This window comes from Salvelinus namaycush, chromosome 2 (genome assembly GCF_016432855.1).
Source record: "Salvelinus namaycush isolate Seneca chromosome 2, SaNama_1.0, whole genome shotgun sequence".
NCBI classification, from domain to species: domain Eukaryota; kingdom Metazoa; phylum Chordata; class Actinopteri; order Salmoniformes; family Salmonidae; genus Salvelinus; species Salvelinus namaycush.
Window position 1 is genome coordinate 65,122,426 of NC_052308.1, and position 18,948 is coordinate 65,141,373.

The following is an 18,948-nucleotide window of genomic DNA, read 5'->3' on the forward strand; positions in this document are numbered from 1 at the left end:
CAGTTTATATGGGTTATGTATAAATTATACATTGTTATTGAATTCTGTCCTCCTTATTGTATGTTCATGTTCATCACTGATTCATTCATAGTTCATTATATTAAACCCGTGTATTCAGAATATTTGATTCCAAATCAGTAATTGGTTAATTATGAATTTGATAGTCTCAAATTCAGTATTATAATGCAAAATCATCACAAATGTGTATTCATGACGTAGCAATTATTTTAGTAATAGATTGATTGAAAGATGTTAGCAATTAAATTAGATGATTCAATTTAGAGTAGGCTAGCCTTGGGGTGTAATGCAAACATGATGCCCTTAACAGAGGAGAAAGGAATAGTTCTGGAAAATTCGACTGAAATCTGTGTGAACCCCATATCATTTATTTATTTATTTTTTCATTTTGAGGACTGTTTCTGCTAGCTAGCTAACTAAACCTGATTCTAGCCACACACACACACTGGTGGGGGACAAAGGATTTTGGGGTGAGTTTGCTGGCCATTACTTTCACTTGCTTGCTATGTGAACTAACCAAAATATGAAAAGCAGTAATATTCATTAATTGATTTATGTTGAATAGTCTTTCAATTGTATGTCAAGAATTTATGTAAAATGCCACTTTTGTTTGAATAACAGATTTACAGATACATGCAAGGTGATGATATGACTACATTGTGACAGCTCAAGCTAGAAAATAGCGCTTATTCATATATAGCGTATGAGGTAGTGGCTATCAAGCTAGCATGGTGCTTGCTAAATTCTCTGATCCAAGGTTTTCCACTGCAAAATCCACATCCAAAACGGTTCGGGTATAGTCACTGTTAATCTGCTGTTTGAACGCCTCAAATCAAAATTGAAATGTTTCAGTGACAGCTAGATATCAAACGTTAGCTTGCTTAAATCTGAATGCTTAGTAGCTAGCTAATGCTAGCTACTAATGCTAGCTACCTGACAACGTATGTGGAGTATCAAATACAATATTCTGTATTTTAGCTTTTGTTAAATAATTTAAACTGCAGATTATTCGCCTTCTCCACAAGTTAGCAAGCTAACTGATTGTGTTATCTACGTTTGCATGCTCATCATCTATTGATCAGATGGTCCAAGTTAGCCAGCTGGATAGCTATAGCTAGTAGCTGCATACTACTGATGAAGTAGTTAGCTCAACGTTACTAGCCTCGCTAGCTAGCACAGCTGGGTGTCAGCCAACTCCGCAAGATGACAGCGCTTTATTTTTCAGCAAATGCATTTCCATTTATCTGATTTATTTGCGTATGTGCAATTATAAGCAAATGCCATTCCAAATAGTGTAAGCGATGTTTTTGGACGCGAACAGCTTGCTAGTCGTCACATCAAACCTCTGTCATGTTCATGCCTGTCCACTGGCACTGTTGTGATGTTGCACATACGTCGCCTGACATCATTTTGGCACCAACATCTCTTTTGTTCTCCCTCTCAAGCTATTTGCTTTCTTTCCTATTCAATTGTAAAAGTACTGTAATAACAAATGAAGTTAATGAAACACCTAAATGCTTTCCCCCATTATAATGTGTTTATTACAGACCCAATGACTGGAATAAACTGATAGAATTCTTCCTCTCTGCCAAGATGTCAAGTAAGGAATTGTTTGCAATTATACAAGTTAGCCATCAGATAATGAAAATATGAGTACTTTTGTTAGGTCTCTGACAAAGCTGAGCAAATATGGCTACAAAAGTTATCACAATAAAATAAATGTAGTTTCTGCATGAAATATTAGTTTCTGGTTGGCTATATGATTTCCTTGTATTATAATTGATAGGTTAATAATTATCCGTCATGTATTTGCTGAGAGAGAAATAGAAAATCACAAAATTCAGATCTACCTTGATGGAATTGATTTAATGAACATTGAGAGATGTAAAAGGGGCCTTTCTGCCTGATTTTAACATCTCACCTTTTCTTTCATAACAGAAAGAGAAAGAGAAAGGCCATATGCCCCTCCCCCTCCCCCAGCCCCTACAACAGTAAGTATTTCTGATGGCACATGGGAAGCCATTTGGAAAGGGATGTCCAATAATAACATTCATGCCAGCTATTATCTTTCAATGTTAACTTGCTACTGTCCATTTTGAGAGGCACACATTTTTGGTGGCTAACTTGTTTTTAAAAGTGGAATCCATTTGCCCAATTAATATGGTATACCCTGCAGATAGTCCTGTTACCACAGTAGAATTGGTCACTGCAATAAGCTTTGCAGTCTCAGATAATAAGCTCCACTCCCAAAGATGTGAGGTACCATATACAACATACGGTAGACTATACATTATTTTCCTTACAAACAACACTAATGTATAGATAGCATTGCTGTCTTGATTATCCTTGTTGGTTTAGCATGAGTGCAAGTCTTTTTCGGTTGATTTTTACAGCTTTTCAACATTCATGTTTTCACCAGTTTTTCATTGATTTTGTCATGCTTTACCCCATTATTTTATGGTCATTTCTCATCTGTGTTTCTGTCTCATTTGTTTCCATCAGCAATTGCCCAACACCCCCGGGTTTGTGGGGTACAACCCCTACAGCCATCTGGCTTACAACAACTACAGGCTGGGAGGGACAACAAGCAACAACAGCCGGGCAACGGTAGGAATAATGCCGTAGAGAAAACACCGGGATAAAACACGAGACACAGAAGGAAACTAACATCAATATTGAAAATAACTATCTAGTTTGATTGAAACAGCCTAATCTAGCTTGCTTAGTAAAACCCAGTAATAACGTATATGCAGATATGAGCTATAACAGCTCTTGACAACTTTGCTCTTTGGCTTTGTTTAGAAATAGTACTTTTTCCAGGGCTAATAAGAGCAGACATTCTTGAACAGACAGACAGTATGATTCGTCTAACCCATTCCATTACCAAGGCTTTCTGAGATGTATGCCATCCCAACGTTCCTCTGCTGCCTTCATCATACTAGTGCAGACTGGCCAAGTGTCCATCTGTGTATATTCAAAATCGCTCGATCCTGCCCTTCAAAGTCTGCATTGCTGATAGCCATGCTAAGTAACCCATGCCATCAGCGTTGCCATGGCATTATAGACCCAATGCTTGGCATGGGTTTCGGGCTGCTACGGGAATAATACAGTCGCCGCATGTAAGCTGTTGTTGGCATTCGGATTCTAATAATGGCATCATGTCACGCAGTGTGCAAATCTCAGCTTTAGGGAGATTTTGTATTTTCTTCAATCAGCGTTACTCAATCATGGTCTCTGTGTGACTTCTGTGCACTGGCTGGGCTCAAACAGGCTTGAATTAAATGAAGGTGATTGAACTGATGGTTTTGTAGTTTGATGCGTCTTTGTTGGGATTTTTACATGTACTTTGGATGATCAACTACGCGGATGCATATTTTCCTGCAGGGTGGTTCTCAGTCGAGACTTTGCATAGTGTAAAATTGTATGACTAGACGTTTTTAGCACCTGTTGGTGTCCTAACTTTGACTTTGAATCTAATAAGTGCCTTTTTATTTCCCAGAATTCTTCAGGAATAAACATTCCAAAGCCACCCAAGCCGCCAGACAAGCCGTTGATGCCGTACATGCGATATAGTCGCAAGGTAAGTTGTCTACACGTAACATTACTTACACCCAAACTGCTCCATCGTGTGCACCATTGCAAGACATATTAAAATACTGTACTATACCCTTACAACACGCAGCACTTTAGCCAGGGTTAGGGACGAGCACTCTTTAATGTACACTACACATCATCTGCCTGTCCATGGAGGTAGGTGTGAACTGTGAAACTAGACATACAGCAGCCTAGCCATTAAGAGCACTACAGACAGACTATGGGATATCTCCCTGGAGATGGAGTTTAAACACGGCCTCCATAGGTTTGTGACCTTTCTGCTTAGAGATAATGAGCCCCTGTCTGGTTCTCATCACCAGGTTTGGGATCAAGTAAAAGCCTCCAATCCTGATCTGAAGCTATGGGAAATTGGGAAGATAATCGGTGGCATGTGGAGGGACCTCACTGATGAGGAGAAACAGGATTACTTGAATGATTACGAAGCAGAGAAGGTTGGTTTGTTTTACCGGGGTGTTTATTTACGGGGTTGTTATGGGTGACCAGTAACAAGTGTCTCCAGCAGTTGTCAGAAGGGTCCCTCCTGTCATCATTCATTCCTTTGTAAAAACACTGAGTAACTTTTCTTCAATGTTGAATAGTTTGTTTTGCATTGAAGGGGCACGTGTCACATGTTTGTCTCTCCTCTACAGATTGAGTACAATGAGAGCATGAAGGCCTACCACAACTCTCCAGCCTACCTGGCTTACGTCAACGCTAAGAGCCGCGCCGAAGCCGCTCTGGAGGAGGAAAGCCGACAGCGCCAGTCTCGTCTCGACAAGGGCGAGCCGTACATGAGCATCCAGCCAGCAGACGACCCAGATGGTAAGACGCTCTCAGCACTACTAGTATTACCATGTCAGTCACACTCTGGTTACCACACCATGTTTCAGCAACTGTGACATCACCTTGGTGTCAATTTCTATCCCTTCACTACCTCTTCATGTTTGTCACACTTGCTACTTCACCTTATAGGCCACACTCCATTTCAGTTCTGTAGTATAAGTCTGGGCCCTGTATTTGAGATCAGTGGCTTCACTGAGTTCCAGTAAGAAAGAAGGCAACACATATCACATAGAAACATACATCAAAACTGGACTTCTGAATTACACCCTATAGGAAATGATGCTTGTCTCATATCGAGCTGGATAATGGTATACAGAAAATGGATCAAAAATCTTGTGGTAATTGGAAACACCCAAGATATAAAAATGCGATAGTTAGTATCCTTATGGGTTAATTTCTCAACAAGCTGTACATTGATGACTTCAAAAAGATTTACCACATCAGTTGCTTTATAGATGCAGAGAATGGGGAGAGTCTGAACAAATTGTTCCGTTGGTTTGGGAGAAAAAGCACCCAAAGAATCATAAGTGAAGATCAACCGATGGAACGGGGCGTTGGATGGAGATGATCATTTTCGAATGACGTCTTTCTCCACCATAAAATGTACGATGTCATTATGAAGCCAAAATTGTATTTCTTGCTCCCAAATGCACAGACAATCAAATGCACCATCTTACCCCCACTGCTATTTTCAAAGGGTAGCATCCTTCACAGACTTCAAATGAAATGGGTGTTTGACTACTACAATAAATCACTTTATTTATTTACTCACTGCAGTTTGGGATTTTTTTGTCAGTTGAATGACTTTTGGTCCAACGTGGAATGAATGAATTCTCCATGTGTTCAATAAGAAGTTGACCTTATTAAAAGAGACAATTTCTTCTCCTACATTTATGACTTACTTTGATGTGAGTGTTATAGAGGACAGCTTCATTTGACTCTGGATTTAAAAGAAAAGTGTCATGTACTTAGAGCTTGGATGTTCACTTAGTTTCGCAATATTCTCTACTTTTTCTGGGAAATAATAAGAGCATGAGCGCCAGTAAAAAACACTAAGACGTTTATGGAGTAAATGAGTAAGGTTTTTCAGAGTTAGAGAGAGAGAAAGATGTATCTTTAACTCTCTACCCACACATGAATATCAATACCATTCACCACAACAATGTTGAAACTTCCTTTGCAAATGTGTATATTAAAGTATATTCATACAACAAACATACAAACAGCCAAATATGCAGACATTTCCTACTGCTATAAATGATTTAACCAAACGTAGGTATGTCAATGTTAAGCTATGTCCGATTAAGATATGCCAGATCAGATTTCTTTCCTGAGGCCGACCACATCTATACTTGTTGGGTGGGAACTCTCCGCTCTTTACCCATTGACAGTTGTATTCATTGAGCTCTGATAGACACATAGCACCCGCCACAGGCCTTTTCCATTCTCCTTCCCAGATTACGACGACGGATTCTCCATGAAGCACTCGGCTGCCGCCCGTTTCCAGCGCAACCACCGACTGATCAGCGAGATCCTGAGCGAGAGCGTGGTCCCCGACGTGCGCTCCGTCGTCACTACCGCCCGCATGCAGGTCTTGAAACGGCAGGTCCAGTCTCTTATGGTGCACCAGGTACGCTAAGCTGGGTCTGTCAGTCTTCAGTCAGTCGTCTATCAGTCTTCCTACATAAATGCAGATATTACTCTACTTAGCACTATTAAGTTGGATGTTCCCAGTCATGGTGTTATTGTCATGGTAACCTGGATATCAGATCCTTTCTTCTTATTTGATAATTGAGTAATCATTAAAAACAGGTAATCAGTCAGGTAAATTGGCAGGTCTCTCTCTGTGTGTCTGGTCCACAGAGGAAGCTGGAGGCGGAGCTACTTCAGATTGAAGACCGCCACCAGGACAAGAAAAGGAAATTCATCGATGCCACAGAGTCTTTCACCAGCGAGCTGAAAAGGGTATGGGATCATCATCCAGGAACTTGTACGCAATCCATTGTGTTGCACATAGTAAATATTACAGTGTTGACCTCAGACCACTTCTGCATTGTAGAGATCCGCAGCTGCTAACTTTATCCATGTGTCCTGGCTAACATGCGGCGTCATCACTTGTAATTTGTCGACTGACTCGTTGCAGTTCTGAATCCAGATACTGCACTGTATAGTGAATGCACTGTGTAGTCCATACCCCAGGTGGCGCCATTTACTTAGTCAATTTACTTCCTCTATGCTTCACAATGGGCAATTCAATGAAATAAAATGATTGAAAGGGGAATATCAAGTAAATTGTACAACTGAATGCGTTCAACTGAAATGTGTCTTCCGCATTTAACCCAACCCCCTCTGAATCAGAGAGGTGCGGAGGGCTGCCTTTATCGACATCCATGGCGCCCAGGGAACAGTGGGTTAACTGCCTTGCAATGTAGTATCATTGTAGAGGAAACAGGAACTGTGCCAAATCTGATCAAGGTGTCAACATTAATCACGGTGTACTCACTAATCACAAGCAATGTTACTAATCACAGTTGCACAGGTGTGAGATTGATTGTGAAATTAAGAGCATTAATCCCCAAAATTAATCCCCCGGTGGGGAGACTCAACATGTTGCCACTCTGTGCCCAGCTGTGTTGTATGAAAGTGGAGGTGGACATGGAGAAGATATCTGCAGAGGTCGCTGCGGCAGAGGATGCATCCCGCAGGCGTATGTCGGAGCAGGAGAAGGAGGCGTCCACGTCCTCTTGCCTGGAGGAGGAGGAGAAACCAGTTGGCCCGTCAAACGGCAGCAAGAGCCAGCAGGAGTCTTTCAGTGACAGCAGCAACAAGGAGAGAGAGGAGACGGAACCCAGCCCCATGGATACTGGTGGTGAGGCCCAACAGTATTAATCACTAAACCGTATGGTCTTTTAATGTATGGTTCTGGTCAGGTCCCCTGAGTTAGGTATTCTCTATTTTACAATGTTATTTTCATATTTGAAACTACATTGGTCCAAACGTGTTTGCTGTCTCCTAATATTTCCTGCTTTCTTGGTTACAGAGAAGTCAAAGGCCTCGGAGGAGTCGATGGCTCGTCCTGCCAGTGAGGTTGAGGAGGGGGCGCCGTCGGAGGACAAGGAGAGTGTTCCGGAAGGGGTGATGGAGGAGGGCACCAGTGACAGTAACACGGGGTCGGAGACCACCTCTGCCGTGACGGAGGACGCCCCGCCCAGCGAGCCAGCAGCCTCAGAGGGGCCGAGCAGGGCACGCCCTACCGCCCACTGAGGTTTCGACCTATGACCTTTGGGCCGAGAAATGTCCATGATGCATCACTCCATCTCTACAGTCACACTTTGATGATAACACATTGTACATTAGTATCTATGTGAACAAAAGCTGTGTTTAGATGGGTTTTTATTTCTGCTAGGAAGTTTTATGCAATTGGTTGAATCTTCAGAGCTCTGTTGGCAGGGTCAAAATAGACCTGCTGTCAATTTGCAAAGCGCTTCAAGTCCACAAAGCAAAGTAATTATCCCAACTAAAGTGAATGACATCTAAACCGAGTCACAATAAGCCCACGTGAATTCACCGTAATTCCATCACAGACCACAGTGCCAGTCGAAAGCAACCATCCATCACCTGTCAATATATCAAAACATATCTCCTGTCTTATTCTATGGTACTATATCTGGCAGACACCAGATCTTACCAATTGAGGCTGGTTGTAAAAACTGTCGCAAAAAAATAAGTTGTTCAATGTTTAATTACTTGTTCTTTGGAGTGTAATGTTATTGTTGCTTTCAATGTTATTTTTGCATGGTGTCGCAACTCAAATGGAAGAGTTTGCTTAGTAGCGGAAGGGGTGGGGCGACTCTCCTCTGCCCAATATTCTTTCATGTTTACTCTAAGTATCAGTATTAAGTGACAGTATTGTCTCAGGAGTTAATAGAAATAAGTAATTGTTTTCATTATTTATTATTATTCTTGTGTATTTAGAGTCCTGGGCCCAGTCCATCCGTCCACCAACCTGTTGTACGCTACGAGTTCATCCATGCTGTACAGTTCTACCAGTCAGTGTTCCAAAGTCTGCTAGCTCTCAATCAAATCAAAAGCTGTACGCTTAGAACAACCTTTCAGTGTTATGTGATTATGACCGGTAGTACAATGTTCAACCCAGAACAAACTCTTAAATGTTCATATGCAATGTAATAAGCAGGGTTGCAAGGTTTGCGTGAACGTGAGTGGTTTTCCATCTCATCCTAAAGCAACTGGAAGAGCAGAGTGAGTCATCAACATACTGTCTTAAAATCGATTTTGTTTGACATATTTATACCAATAAACTTTTCTACCCTGACATGTAGTTGTTGATGATAGGTTTGTTTTCAATGTCTCACGCGTTGCGTATAGAAAAGGTAATCATTTAAGGTGGCGTGTTTGTTCATATTAACAGTTATTCCCACACTCAGGCTGAGGTGACAGGATAATTCCATTTTGGAATTAAAATCAAATCAAATGTATTTGTCACATACATGTGTTAAGCAGATGTTATTGCGGGTGTAGCGAAATGCTTGTGTTTATAGCTCTAACTGCAGTAAAATCTAACAGTAATATCTAGCCAATATCACAACACACAAATCTAAAGTAAAGAAATGGAATTATACATCAATATTTCGGCGAGCAATGTCAGAGCGGCATAGACTACGATACAGTAGAATACGATAGAGTACAGTATATACAGTTGAAGTCGGAAGTTTACATACACCTTAGCCAAATACATTTAAATCCGTTTTTCACAATTCCTGAAATTTAATCCTACTAAAAATTCCCTGTCTTAGGTCAGTTAGGATCACCACTTTATTTTAAGAAAGTGAAATGTCAGAATAATAGTAGAGAGAATGATTTATTTCAGCTTTTATTTCTTTCATCACATTCCCAGTGGGTCAGAAGTTTACATACACTCATTTAGTATTTGGTAGCATTGCCTTTAAATTGTTTAAATTAAAACGAGTTTTAATGACTCCAACCTAAGTGTATGTAAACTTCCGACAACTGTACATATGAGATGAGTAATGCAAATATGTAAACATTATTAAAGTGACAAGTGTTACATTATTAAAGTGGCCAGTGATTCCATATCTATGTATATAGGGCAGCATCCTCTAATGTGCTAGTGATGGCTATTTAACAGTATTTAACCGTCTGATGGCCTTATAGAAGATAGAAGCTGTTTTTCAATCTCTCGGTCCCAGCTTTGATTCACCAGTACTGACCTCACCTTCTGGATGATAGCGGGGTGAACAGGCAGTGGCTCGGGTGGTTGTTGTCCTTGATGATCTTTTTGGCCTTCCTGTGACATCGGGTGCTGTAGGTGTCCTGGAGGGCAGGTAGTTTGCCCCCGTTGATGAATTGGGCAGACCGCACCACCCTCTGGAGAGCCCTGCGGTTGCGGACTGTGCAGTTTCCGTACCAGGCAGTGATACAGCCCAACAGGATATTCTCAATTGTGCATCTTTAAAAGTTTGTGAGGGTTTTAGGTGCCAAGCCAAATTTCTTCAGCCTCCTGCGGTTGAAGAGGTGCTGTTGCGCCTTCTTCACCACACTGTCTGTGTTGGTAGACCATTTCAGTTTGTCAGTGATGTGTACGCAGAGGAACTTGAAGCTTTCCCCCTTCTCCACTGCGGTCCTGTCGATGTGGATAGGGGGTGCCACCTCTGCTGTTTCCTGAAGTCCACAATCTGCTCCTTTGTTTTGTTGATGTTGGTGTGAGAGGTTATTTTCCTGGCACCAGACTCCCAGGGCCCTGACCTCCTCCCTGTAGGCTGTGTCGTCATTGTTGGTAATTAGGCCTACTACTGTTGTGTCGTCTGCAAACGTGATGATTGTGGCCTCCCGAGTGGCGCAGTGGTCTAAGGCACTGCATCGCAGTGCTAGCTTCTGGGTTCGAGTCCAGGCTCTGTTGCAGCAGGCCGCAACCAGGAGACCTGTGGGGCGGTGCACAATTGGCCCAGCGTCGTCCGGGTTAGGGGAGGGTTTGGCCGGCAGGGATGTCCTTGTCCCATGGTCACCAGGTGTACAGTGTTTCCTCTGACACATTGGTGTGGCTGGCTTCTGGGTTAACACCCTAGATAAAGGTACAGCTACAGTCATCTTCCTGCTAGCACACTTAAAAAATGTCTGTCACTTTTGCAGCTAGATTCCATGTGCAGGAACCATACCAGCAGCCCCATATAATTTTAATTGGTAGAAAAGACATTCTCATTCAAATCAACATCCATGATGGGTGGGCCGGTGACCTATTGAGTTTACCCATGAGTGAACCAGTCAAATTGTTGCAGCTCATAATTGTCTGTTATAATAACTATATTTCTATGATCAGCCTTTTGCAATAGTGATGAGATTTGTCACAACTTTACTGTAGGTGCAGATATGCACAGTCGTCCCTCTGCAGCAGTCACCTGTTGCACAGAATTGTGGTTAGTGTTTCTTTGCTGGGTTCTTTTCCTGAGCGCCTTAAACTCAAAGCCGCAACCGCACAGGCAGAGAGGTGTGCAGCTTGTGCAGAGTTGGTGGAGAGTAGGGGAGAATAAGACTGAACGTGCCCTTTACTGACCAAGATAAACCAAGACAGCAGTGGAACTGCCACCACTGCCTAAACAAAAGTGTTGTGGTGGTAAACACAATGACCAACGTATACCGTATGAGTATTGGTGAAAGGGACTTTTGGAGAAATGACTTTTGTGTAAATCACTTATTTGTCGAAGTTGTCAAAGGGGACATGAAGAAACATTAGTATATCTATAATATTTTGGATTAAACACACATGAAGCGTTGACTGTAATGAGTCTATCTCACCTTAGAAGTACTCTACATATCATTCACTTGCTCTGGGAGGCCTGTTTTGTAGCTGTTGGTTTGGCAAACACCCAGAATTGGTAAGACATTTAAAAATAGTCCCTTCAATGCATGCTGTTCACAGAATGAGCATCCATCTTGTTTGTTACTTACTTGTGCAATAAATACTTTTCAGTATTTGTTTTTTAGTTATATTTGTACTTTTATTCTAGCTAAATGTAACTCAAAGTGGGTTATTTGCTATGCTAAAGATTTCATTGTAATACAGACTTTGTAAAACAGCCTTTTCATCCAACATATTAGTACACTCTTAGAAAAAAAGGTGAACCTAAAAGGGTTCTTCGTCTGTTCCCATATGAGAACCCTTTTTGGTTCCATGTTGAACCCGTATGGTCTCAGAGGGTTCTAAATGGAACCCAAAATAGTTCTACCTGGAGCCAAAAAGGGTTCTACCTGGAACCAAAAGGGGTTCTCCTATGGGGACAGTCGAATAACCCTTTTGGAACCCTTTTTCTAAGAGTACATACAGTACATGTATTGTAATGATAAGCAGTATGCCCTGTTTGACCCGGACACTGAGCTTTTCCTCACCTTCATCCCTGCTCCACCTGAAAGTACATGCAGGTGTGGGGATAAACTGCAGACAATAGAAAATAGTAGACAAAAGTAAAAAATACAATTCAAATCAATGTCTAATGGCCTTTAATCCAACATCAGCTGTAAACTCAGTCGGAGACGGCATGGCCAATTTCATCAACATCTAAGCCTATTGATAAGTAATGGGGTTGTAATGGCGAGATGAGAAACCAAATATATACCAATTTAGGACCTATATATTGTGTTCTCAATGAACTGATGTAGCCTATTCCTCACTGTAGACTACAAAGAAAAGTAAGCGTCAACAGCACAAGTGTAATGGTGTTATCTTTCTAGTGACTGTGTGTTGAAAATAGAACAGACAATACATTTTCCCTCGACCACAGTGGTCACTGAGATCTTTGTGTGTCTGAGTGTCTGTGCTGAACAACATGTACACCGATTTCCTCTCATAGTGTGCAATAGCTGTATGCAACAGTTCAACAGCAATGTTCAATGGGTAGTAAATCACCAACTACAAGCGGGATGCAGTTCTATCTCTCTGTAATGTCATATAGATTATACTACCTCAAATTGTTCATTCAGTCAATTTCACACACACTCCTGCACAATGCGTAAAACCAACAACATTTGCATTGACTCTCATTCCTAATCATTGTTTTTTTACAAGACACCGGGAGTGTAACTATGAACCAGGGGCACTTTTTTTAGTATAGTTCAAAGGGGAAACTAGCGCCTCACACAGCCTCATCTAGACTAGCGGGCTGTCTCTCTACTTTCACAACCTGTGTACTGAGAGAATGCACAGTAGTAACTCTCAATCAACATGACCGCTGTCAAAGGTGAGCACATCATTCAATGTTTCATACAATTTCATAACTGCGGAAAAGTGATTTGAACATCTTAAATAGTTGATCAGGATATTAGCTTCCTGCAATTTTTCAACTAATAACAACTAACACTTTTATCAAAAGGAATATAAATAAGTTTTGTTCTAAGATTTATTTGTCCAATAAATAAATAGATAAATATGTTTTGTATAAGTATGGGTTATATTGAATTAAATTACTAAAAAAGCACTACTATGGGGGAAGTTTAGCAAAACAGTGTGTCCAGTCAATTGCTGCATGCATGTAGACAATGATATACGAAATTAGTAAATGTGCTTCCGTTAGGTGAACATAGTGTATGTGGTGTAGGGTGCTAAGATAGAAAGGCTGATAACAAGCCATACAGCTGTATAGCTACAGTAGGCTGTAATCATTCAATTGAGCTTCTACTTCTTATTAACACAATATCTGTGAATCGCTGACATCTGCTGCACTTGTTTAATTCATGTTTTTGAACTGTTAATTCACTTTTTAAGTGTTCCAAATCAATTGAGTGTAGAAAGACTGAAACTGGAACCAGGTTTGTAAGACTGAGATGGTTGCAGGTACAGCCCTGGTTTACTCATGATACGTTTCGTAACCGAGTCACTTCTGTTTTGAAGGTTTGAGAATTTCCCGATTCTAGATTTAATTTTGGATTGGAGATGCTTAATGTGAGTCTGGAAGGAGAGTTTACAGTCTAACCAGACACCTAGGTATTTGTAGTTGTCCACATATTCTAGGTCAGAACCGTCCAGAGTAGTGATGCTAGTCGGGCAGGAGGGTGCGGGCAGCAATCGGTTGAAGAGCATGCACTTAGTTTTACTAGCATTTAAAAGCAGTTGGAGGCCACGGAAGGAGTGTTGTATGGCATTGAAACTCGTTTGGAGGTTTGTTAGCACAGTGTCCAAAGAAGGGCCATATGTATGCAGAATGGTGTCGTCTGCGTAGAGGTGGATCAGAGAATCACCAGCAGCAAGAGCGACATCATTGATGTATACAGAGAAAAGAGTCGGCCCGAGAATTGAACCCTGTGGCACCCCCATAGAGACTGCCAGAGGTCCGGACAACAGGCCCTCCGATTTGACATACTGAACTCTATCTGAGAAGTGGTTGGTGAACCAGACGAGGCAGTCACTTGAGAAGGCTATTGAGTCTGCCGATAAGAATGCGGTGATTGACAGAGTCGAACGCCTTGGCCAGGTCGATGAAGACGGCTGCACAGTACTGTCTTTTATTGATGGTGGTTATGATATCGTTTAGGACCTTGAGCGTGGCTGAGGTGCACCCATGACCAGCTCGGAAACCAGATTGCATAGTGGAGAAGGTACGATGGGATTCTAAATGGTCGGTGATCTGTTTATTAACTTGGCTTTTGAAGATTTTAGAAAGGCTGAAATAGGTTTATAACAGTTTAGGTCTAGAGTGTCTCCCCCTTTGAAGAGGGGGATGACCGAGGCAGCTTTCCAATCTATGGGGATCTCAGATGATACGAAAGAGAGTAGGCTTGAATAGGCTAGTAATAGGGGTTGCAACAATTTCGGCGGATAATTTTAGAAAGAGAGGGTCCAGATTGTCTAGCCCAGCTGATTTGTAGGGATCCAGATTTTGCAGCTCTTTCAGAACATCAGCTGTCTGGATTTAGGTGAAAGAGAAGCGGGGGGGGGGGGGGGGGGGGGCTTGGGCAAGTTGCTGCAGGGGTTGCTAAAATGTTGGCCAGGGTAGGGGTAGCCAGGTGGAAAGCATGGCCAGCCGTGGAAAAATGCTTATTGAAATTCTCAATTATAGTGGATTTATCGGTGGTGACAGTGTTTCCTATCCTCAGTGCAGTGGGCAGCTAGGAGGAGGTGCTCTTATTCTCCATGGACTTCACAGTGTCCCAAAACGTTTTGGAATTAGTGCTACAGGAAGCACATTTCTATTTGAAAAAGCTAGCCTTAGCTTTCCTGACTGACTGAGTATATTGGTTCCGGACTTCCCTGAAAAGTTGCATATCGCGGGGGCTATTCGATGCTAATGCAGAACACCACAGGATGTTTTTTTACTGGTCAAGGGCAGTCAAGTCTGGGGTGAACCAAGGGCTATATCTGTTCTTAGTTCTACATTTTTTGAATGGGGCATGCTTATTTAAGATGGAGAGGAAAGCCCTTTTGAAGAGCAACCAGGCATCCTCTACTGATAGGATGAGGTCAATATCCTTCAAGGATACCCGGGCCAGGTCGATTAGAAAGGCCTGCTCGCTGAAGTGTTTTAGGGAGCGTTTGACAGTGATGAGGGGTGGTCGTTTGACCGCGGACCCATTACGCACGCAGGCAATGAGGCAGTGATTGCTGAGATCCTGGTTGTAGACAGGAGAGGTGTATTTAGAGGGCAAGTTTGTCAGGATGATATCTAAGAGGGTGCCAATGGTTACGGATTTAGGGTTGTACCTGGTAGGTTCCTTGATAATTTGTGTGAGATTGAGGACATCTAGCTTAGATTGTAGGACAGCCGGGGTGTTAAGCTTGTCCCAGTTTAGGTCACATAACAGTACGAACTCTGAAGATAGATGGGGGGCGATCAATGTCCTGGGCACAGATGGGGGCCTATAACAAGCGATTTGTTTCTGGAAAGGTGGATTTTTAAAAGTAGAAGCTTGAATTGTTTTGGCACAGACCTGGATAGTATGACAGAACTCTGCAGGCTTTCTCTGCAGTAGATTGCAACTCCACCCCTTTGGCAGTTCTATCTTGTCAGAAACAAATTATAGTTAGGGATGGAAATTTCAGGATTTTTGGTGGCCTTCCTAAGCCAGGATTCAGACACGGCTAGCACATCCGGGTTGGCGGAGTGTGCTGAAGCAGTGAATAAAACAAATTTAGGGAGGAGGCTTCTAATGTTAACATACATGAAACCAATGCTTTTACGGTTACAGAAGTCAACAAATGAGAGCGCCTGGGGAATGGGAGTGATGCTGGGGGCTGCAGGGGCTGGGTTACCTCTACATCACCAGAGGAACAGAGGAGGAGTAGGATAAGAGTATGGCTAAAGGCTAAAAGAACTGGTCGTCTAGTGCGTTCGGAACAGAGAGTAAAAGGAGGAGGTTTCTGGGCGCGGAAGAATAGATTCAAGGCATACTATACAGACAAGGGTATGGTAGGATGTGAGTACAGTGGAGGTAAGGCATTGAGTGACGATGAGAGAGGTTTTGTTTCTAGAGGCACCATTTAAGCCAGGTGTGGTCACCGCATATGTGGGGGGTGGAACAAAAGGGCTAGCTCACGAACCAAAAGAGCAATAGACAAGGCAATAGACAAGGCAATAGACAAGGCATATTGACATTAGGGAGAGGCATGTGTAGCCGAGTGATCATAGGGTCCAGTGAGTAGCTAGGCAAGCTGGAGGCACGGCGATTCAGACAGCTAGCAGGCCGGGGATAGCAGGCTAGCAGATGGGCCTCAGGGGGACGAGCCAAAGGGGTATTTTTGATCGTGTTTTTTGTTTGTTTGTTTCTTTTTGTCTCTAAAAAAATTATAGTTTTAATGCTTTTCATATTTGGGTATGCTATGATATCTTTGAACAACCAATCAATTGGTGCATCCCCTTCTGTTACCACCAGATGTCCTTGCTATGTCTTTGTTGCACACTGGACAACAGGGCTCCTCAATTACATTCATCCGTGTGAATATTTTTCCTTGAGTGAATGGTCACGGGTCCAGAACATAGTTGTAAATGATTTGCACACTGCAAATTAACTGCAGAAATCCCAAACACTTTGAGCTGACTTCCTGGTGATTTTCCAGTGTTTTATGTCCAAAAACAAACATGCTCAGAAAACTTGAGAGGCCAAATAAAATCACCTGTAGGATGAATTTGGCCTATTGGCCACTTATTGGGGAATCCTGCGGTACAAGCTAAATACCTAACAGTTGAGACAACTCAAATTCATTATTTACACTTAGAAAAACAATATATGCTAATAACAAGGGACATCAACTCCTATGTATTATCATAAGTGACGTGTATTGAACTCTTTCCAAAGGTTATTCTTATACAGTGGCGTGCGAAAGTATTTACCACCTTCACATTTTTCCTATTTTGTAACCTTACAACCTGTAATTAAAACTGATTTTTGGGGGGTTTGTATCATTTGATTTAAACAACATGCCTACCACTTTGAAGATGCAAAATAATTTTTGGGGTGAAACGAACAAGAAATAAGACAAAGTAACTGAAAACTTCAGCGTGCAATACTATTCATCCCCCCCAAAGCCAATACTTTGTAGAGCCACCTCTCTTGGGGTATTTACATTTACATTTACATTTGAGTCATTTAGCAGAGCGACTTACAAATTAGTGCATTCACCTTATGACATCCAGTGGAACAGCCACTTTACAATAGTGCATCTAAATCTTTTAAGGGGGGGGGGGGGGGGGGGGGTCAGAAGGATTACTTTATCCTATCCTAGGTATTCCTTAAAGAGGTGGGGTTTCAGGTGTCTCCGGAAGGTGGTGATTGACTCCGCTGTCCTGGCGTCGTGAGGGGGTATGTCTCTATAAGCTTAGCACATCTAGCCACTGGGATTTTTTCCCATTCTTCAAGGCAAAACTCCTCCAGCTCCTTCGAGTTGGATGGGTTCTGCTGGTGTACAGCAATCTTTAAGTCATACCACAGATTCTCAATTGGATTGAGGTCTGGGCTTTGACGAGGCCATTCCAAGACATTTAAATGTTTCCCCTTAAACCACTCGAGTGTTGCTTTAGCAGTATGCTTAGGGTCATTGTCCTGCTGGAAGGTGAACCTCCGTCCCAGTCTCAAATCTCTGGAAGACTGAAACAGGTTTCCCTCAAGAATTTCCCTGTATTTAGCGCCCATCCATCATTCCTTCAATTCTGACCAGTTTCCTAGTCACTGCCGATAAAAAACATCCCCACAGCATGATGCTGCCACCACCATGCTTCACTGTGTGGATGGTGTTCTCGGGGTGATGAGAGGTGTTGGGTTTGCGCCAGACAGCGTTTGGCCAAAAAGCTACATTTTTGTCTCACCTGACAAGAGTAGCTTCTTCCATATGTTTGGAGAGTCTCCCACATGCCTTTTGGAGAACACCAAACGTGCTTGCTTATGATTTTCTTTAAGCAATGGCTTTTTTCTGGCCACTCTTCCGTAAAGCCCAGCTCTGTGGAGTGTACGGCTTAGTGGTCCTATGGACAGATACTCCAATCTCCGCTGTGGAGCTTTGCAGCTCCTTCAGGGTTATCTTTGGTCTCTTTGTTGCCTCTCTGATTAATGCCCTCCTTGCCTGGACCGTGAGTTTTGGTGGGAGGCCCTCTCTTGGCAGGTTTGTTGTGGTGCCATATTCTTTCCATTTTTTTAATAACAGATTTAATGGTGCTCCATGGGATGTTCAAAGTTTCAGATATTTTTTATAAACCAACCTTGATCTGTACTTCTCCATAACTTTGTCCCTGACCTGTTTGGAGAGCTCCTTGGTCTTCATGGTGCCGCTTGGTGGTGCTCCTTGCTTTGTGGTGTTGCAGACTCTGTGGCCTTTCAGAACAGGTGTATATATACTAAGATCATGTGACAGATCATGTGACACAGATTACACATAGGTGGACTTTATTTAACTAACTATGTGACTTCTGAAGGTAATTGGTTGCACCAGAGGTTATTTAGGGGCTTCATAGCAAAGGGGTGAATACATTTGCATGCACCACTTTTCCATTTTTAAGAATTCTTTTAAACAAGTAATTTTTTGAATTTCACTTCACCAATTTGGACTATTCTGTGTATGTCCATTACATGAAATACAAATAAAAATCAATTTGAAGTACAGGTTGTAATGCAACAAAATAGGAAAAACGCCAAGGGGGATGAATACTTTTGCAGGGCACTAGTCAACTAACATATCAGTCTATTTATCGATCAACTGATACTCTAGAGCTTTAACCACACCTTATCTGATTTTCAGATATACGAATCTTAGTACCAGCTCTGCTGATCTGGACCTACTTTGAGGTAAGAACAATGGATGAACAGTCTTCAGTATACCATATCATACAATATCATTTGTATTTAGTATTAATAGTCTTTTGATATAATTTTTTTTAGACAATCAATTAACTGATATGTTTATAACTCACTTAATAACACATAATCTACCCAGAAACGCACAAACACTACACTGGTACTAACCACAGTCTTTCATTCAAG

The 18,948-nt window shown here is 42.1% G+C and overlaps 1 protein-coding gene across 1 annotated transcript; it reads left to right on the forward strand.

Annotated features, from left to right (window-relative positions):
• The first annotated feature begins 359 nt into the window (after positions 1–359).
• On the forward strand, positions 360–8,788 carry LOC120066184 (SWI/SNF-related matrix-associated actin-dependent regulator of chromatin subfamily E member 1-like). Its single transcript, XM_039017373.1, has 11 exons — positions 360–488; positions 1,566–1,618; positions 1,957–2,009; positions 2,521–2,625; positions 3,518–3,598; positions 3,933–4,064; positions 4,263–4,434; positions 5,913–6,085; positions 6,319–6,420; positions 7,084–7,324; positions 7,496–8,788. Exons 2-11 carry the CDS (start codon positions 1,612–1,614, stop codon positions 7,717–7,719), a joined length of 1,290 nt encoding a protein of 429 aa, XP_038873301.1. The 5' UTR covers positions 360–488; positions 1,566–1,611; the 3' UTR covers positions 7,720–8,788.
• Positions 8,789–18,948: the final 10,160 nt, after the last annotated feature.

What these genes read in the sequence shown, in the direction of transcription:
- LOC120066184 (XM_039017373.1), top strand. An exon ending in GCAACAACAGCCGGGCAACG is followed by an intron (nt 2,626 to 3,517) that starts GTAGGAATAATG and finishes TTTATTTCCCAG; the next exon opens with AATTCTTCAGGAATAAACAT. An exon ending in TCACCAGCGAGCTGAAAAGG is followed by an intron (nt 6,421 to 7,083) that starts GTATGGGATCAT and finishes CTCTGTGCCCAG; the next exon opens with CTGTGTTGTATGAAAGTGGA.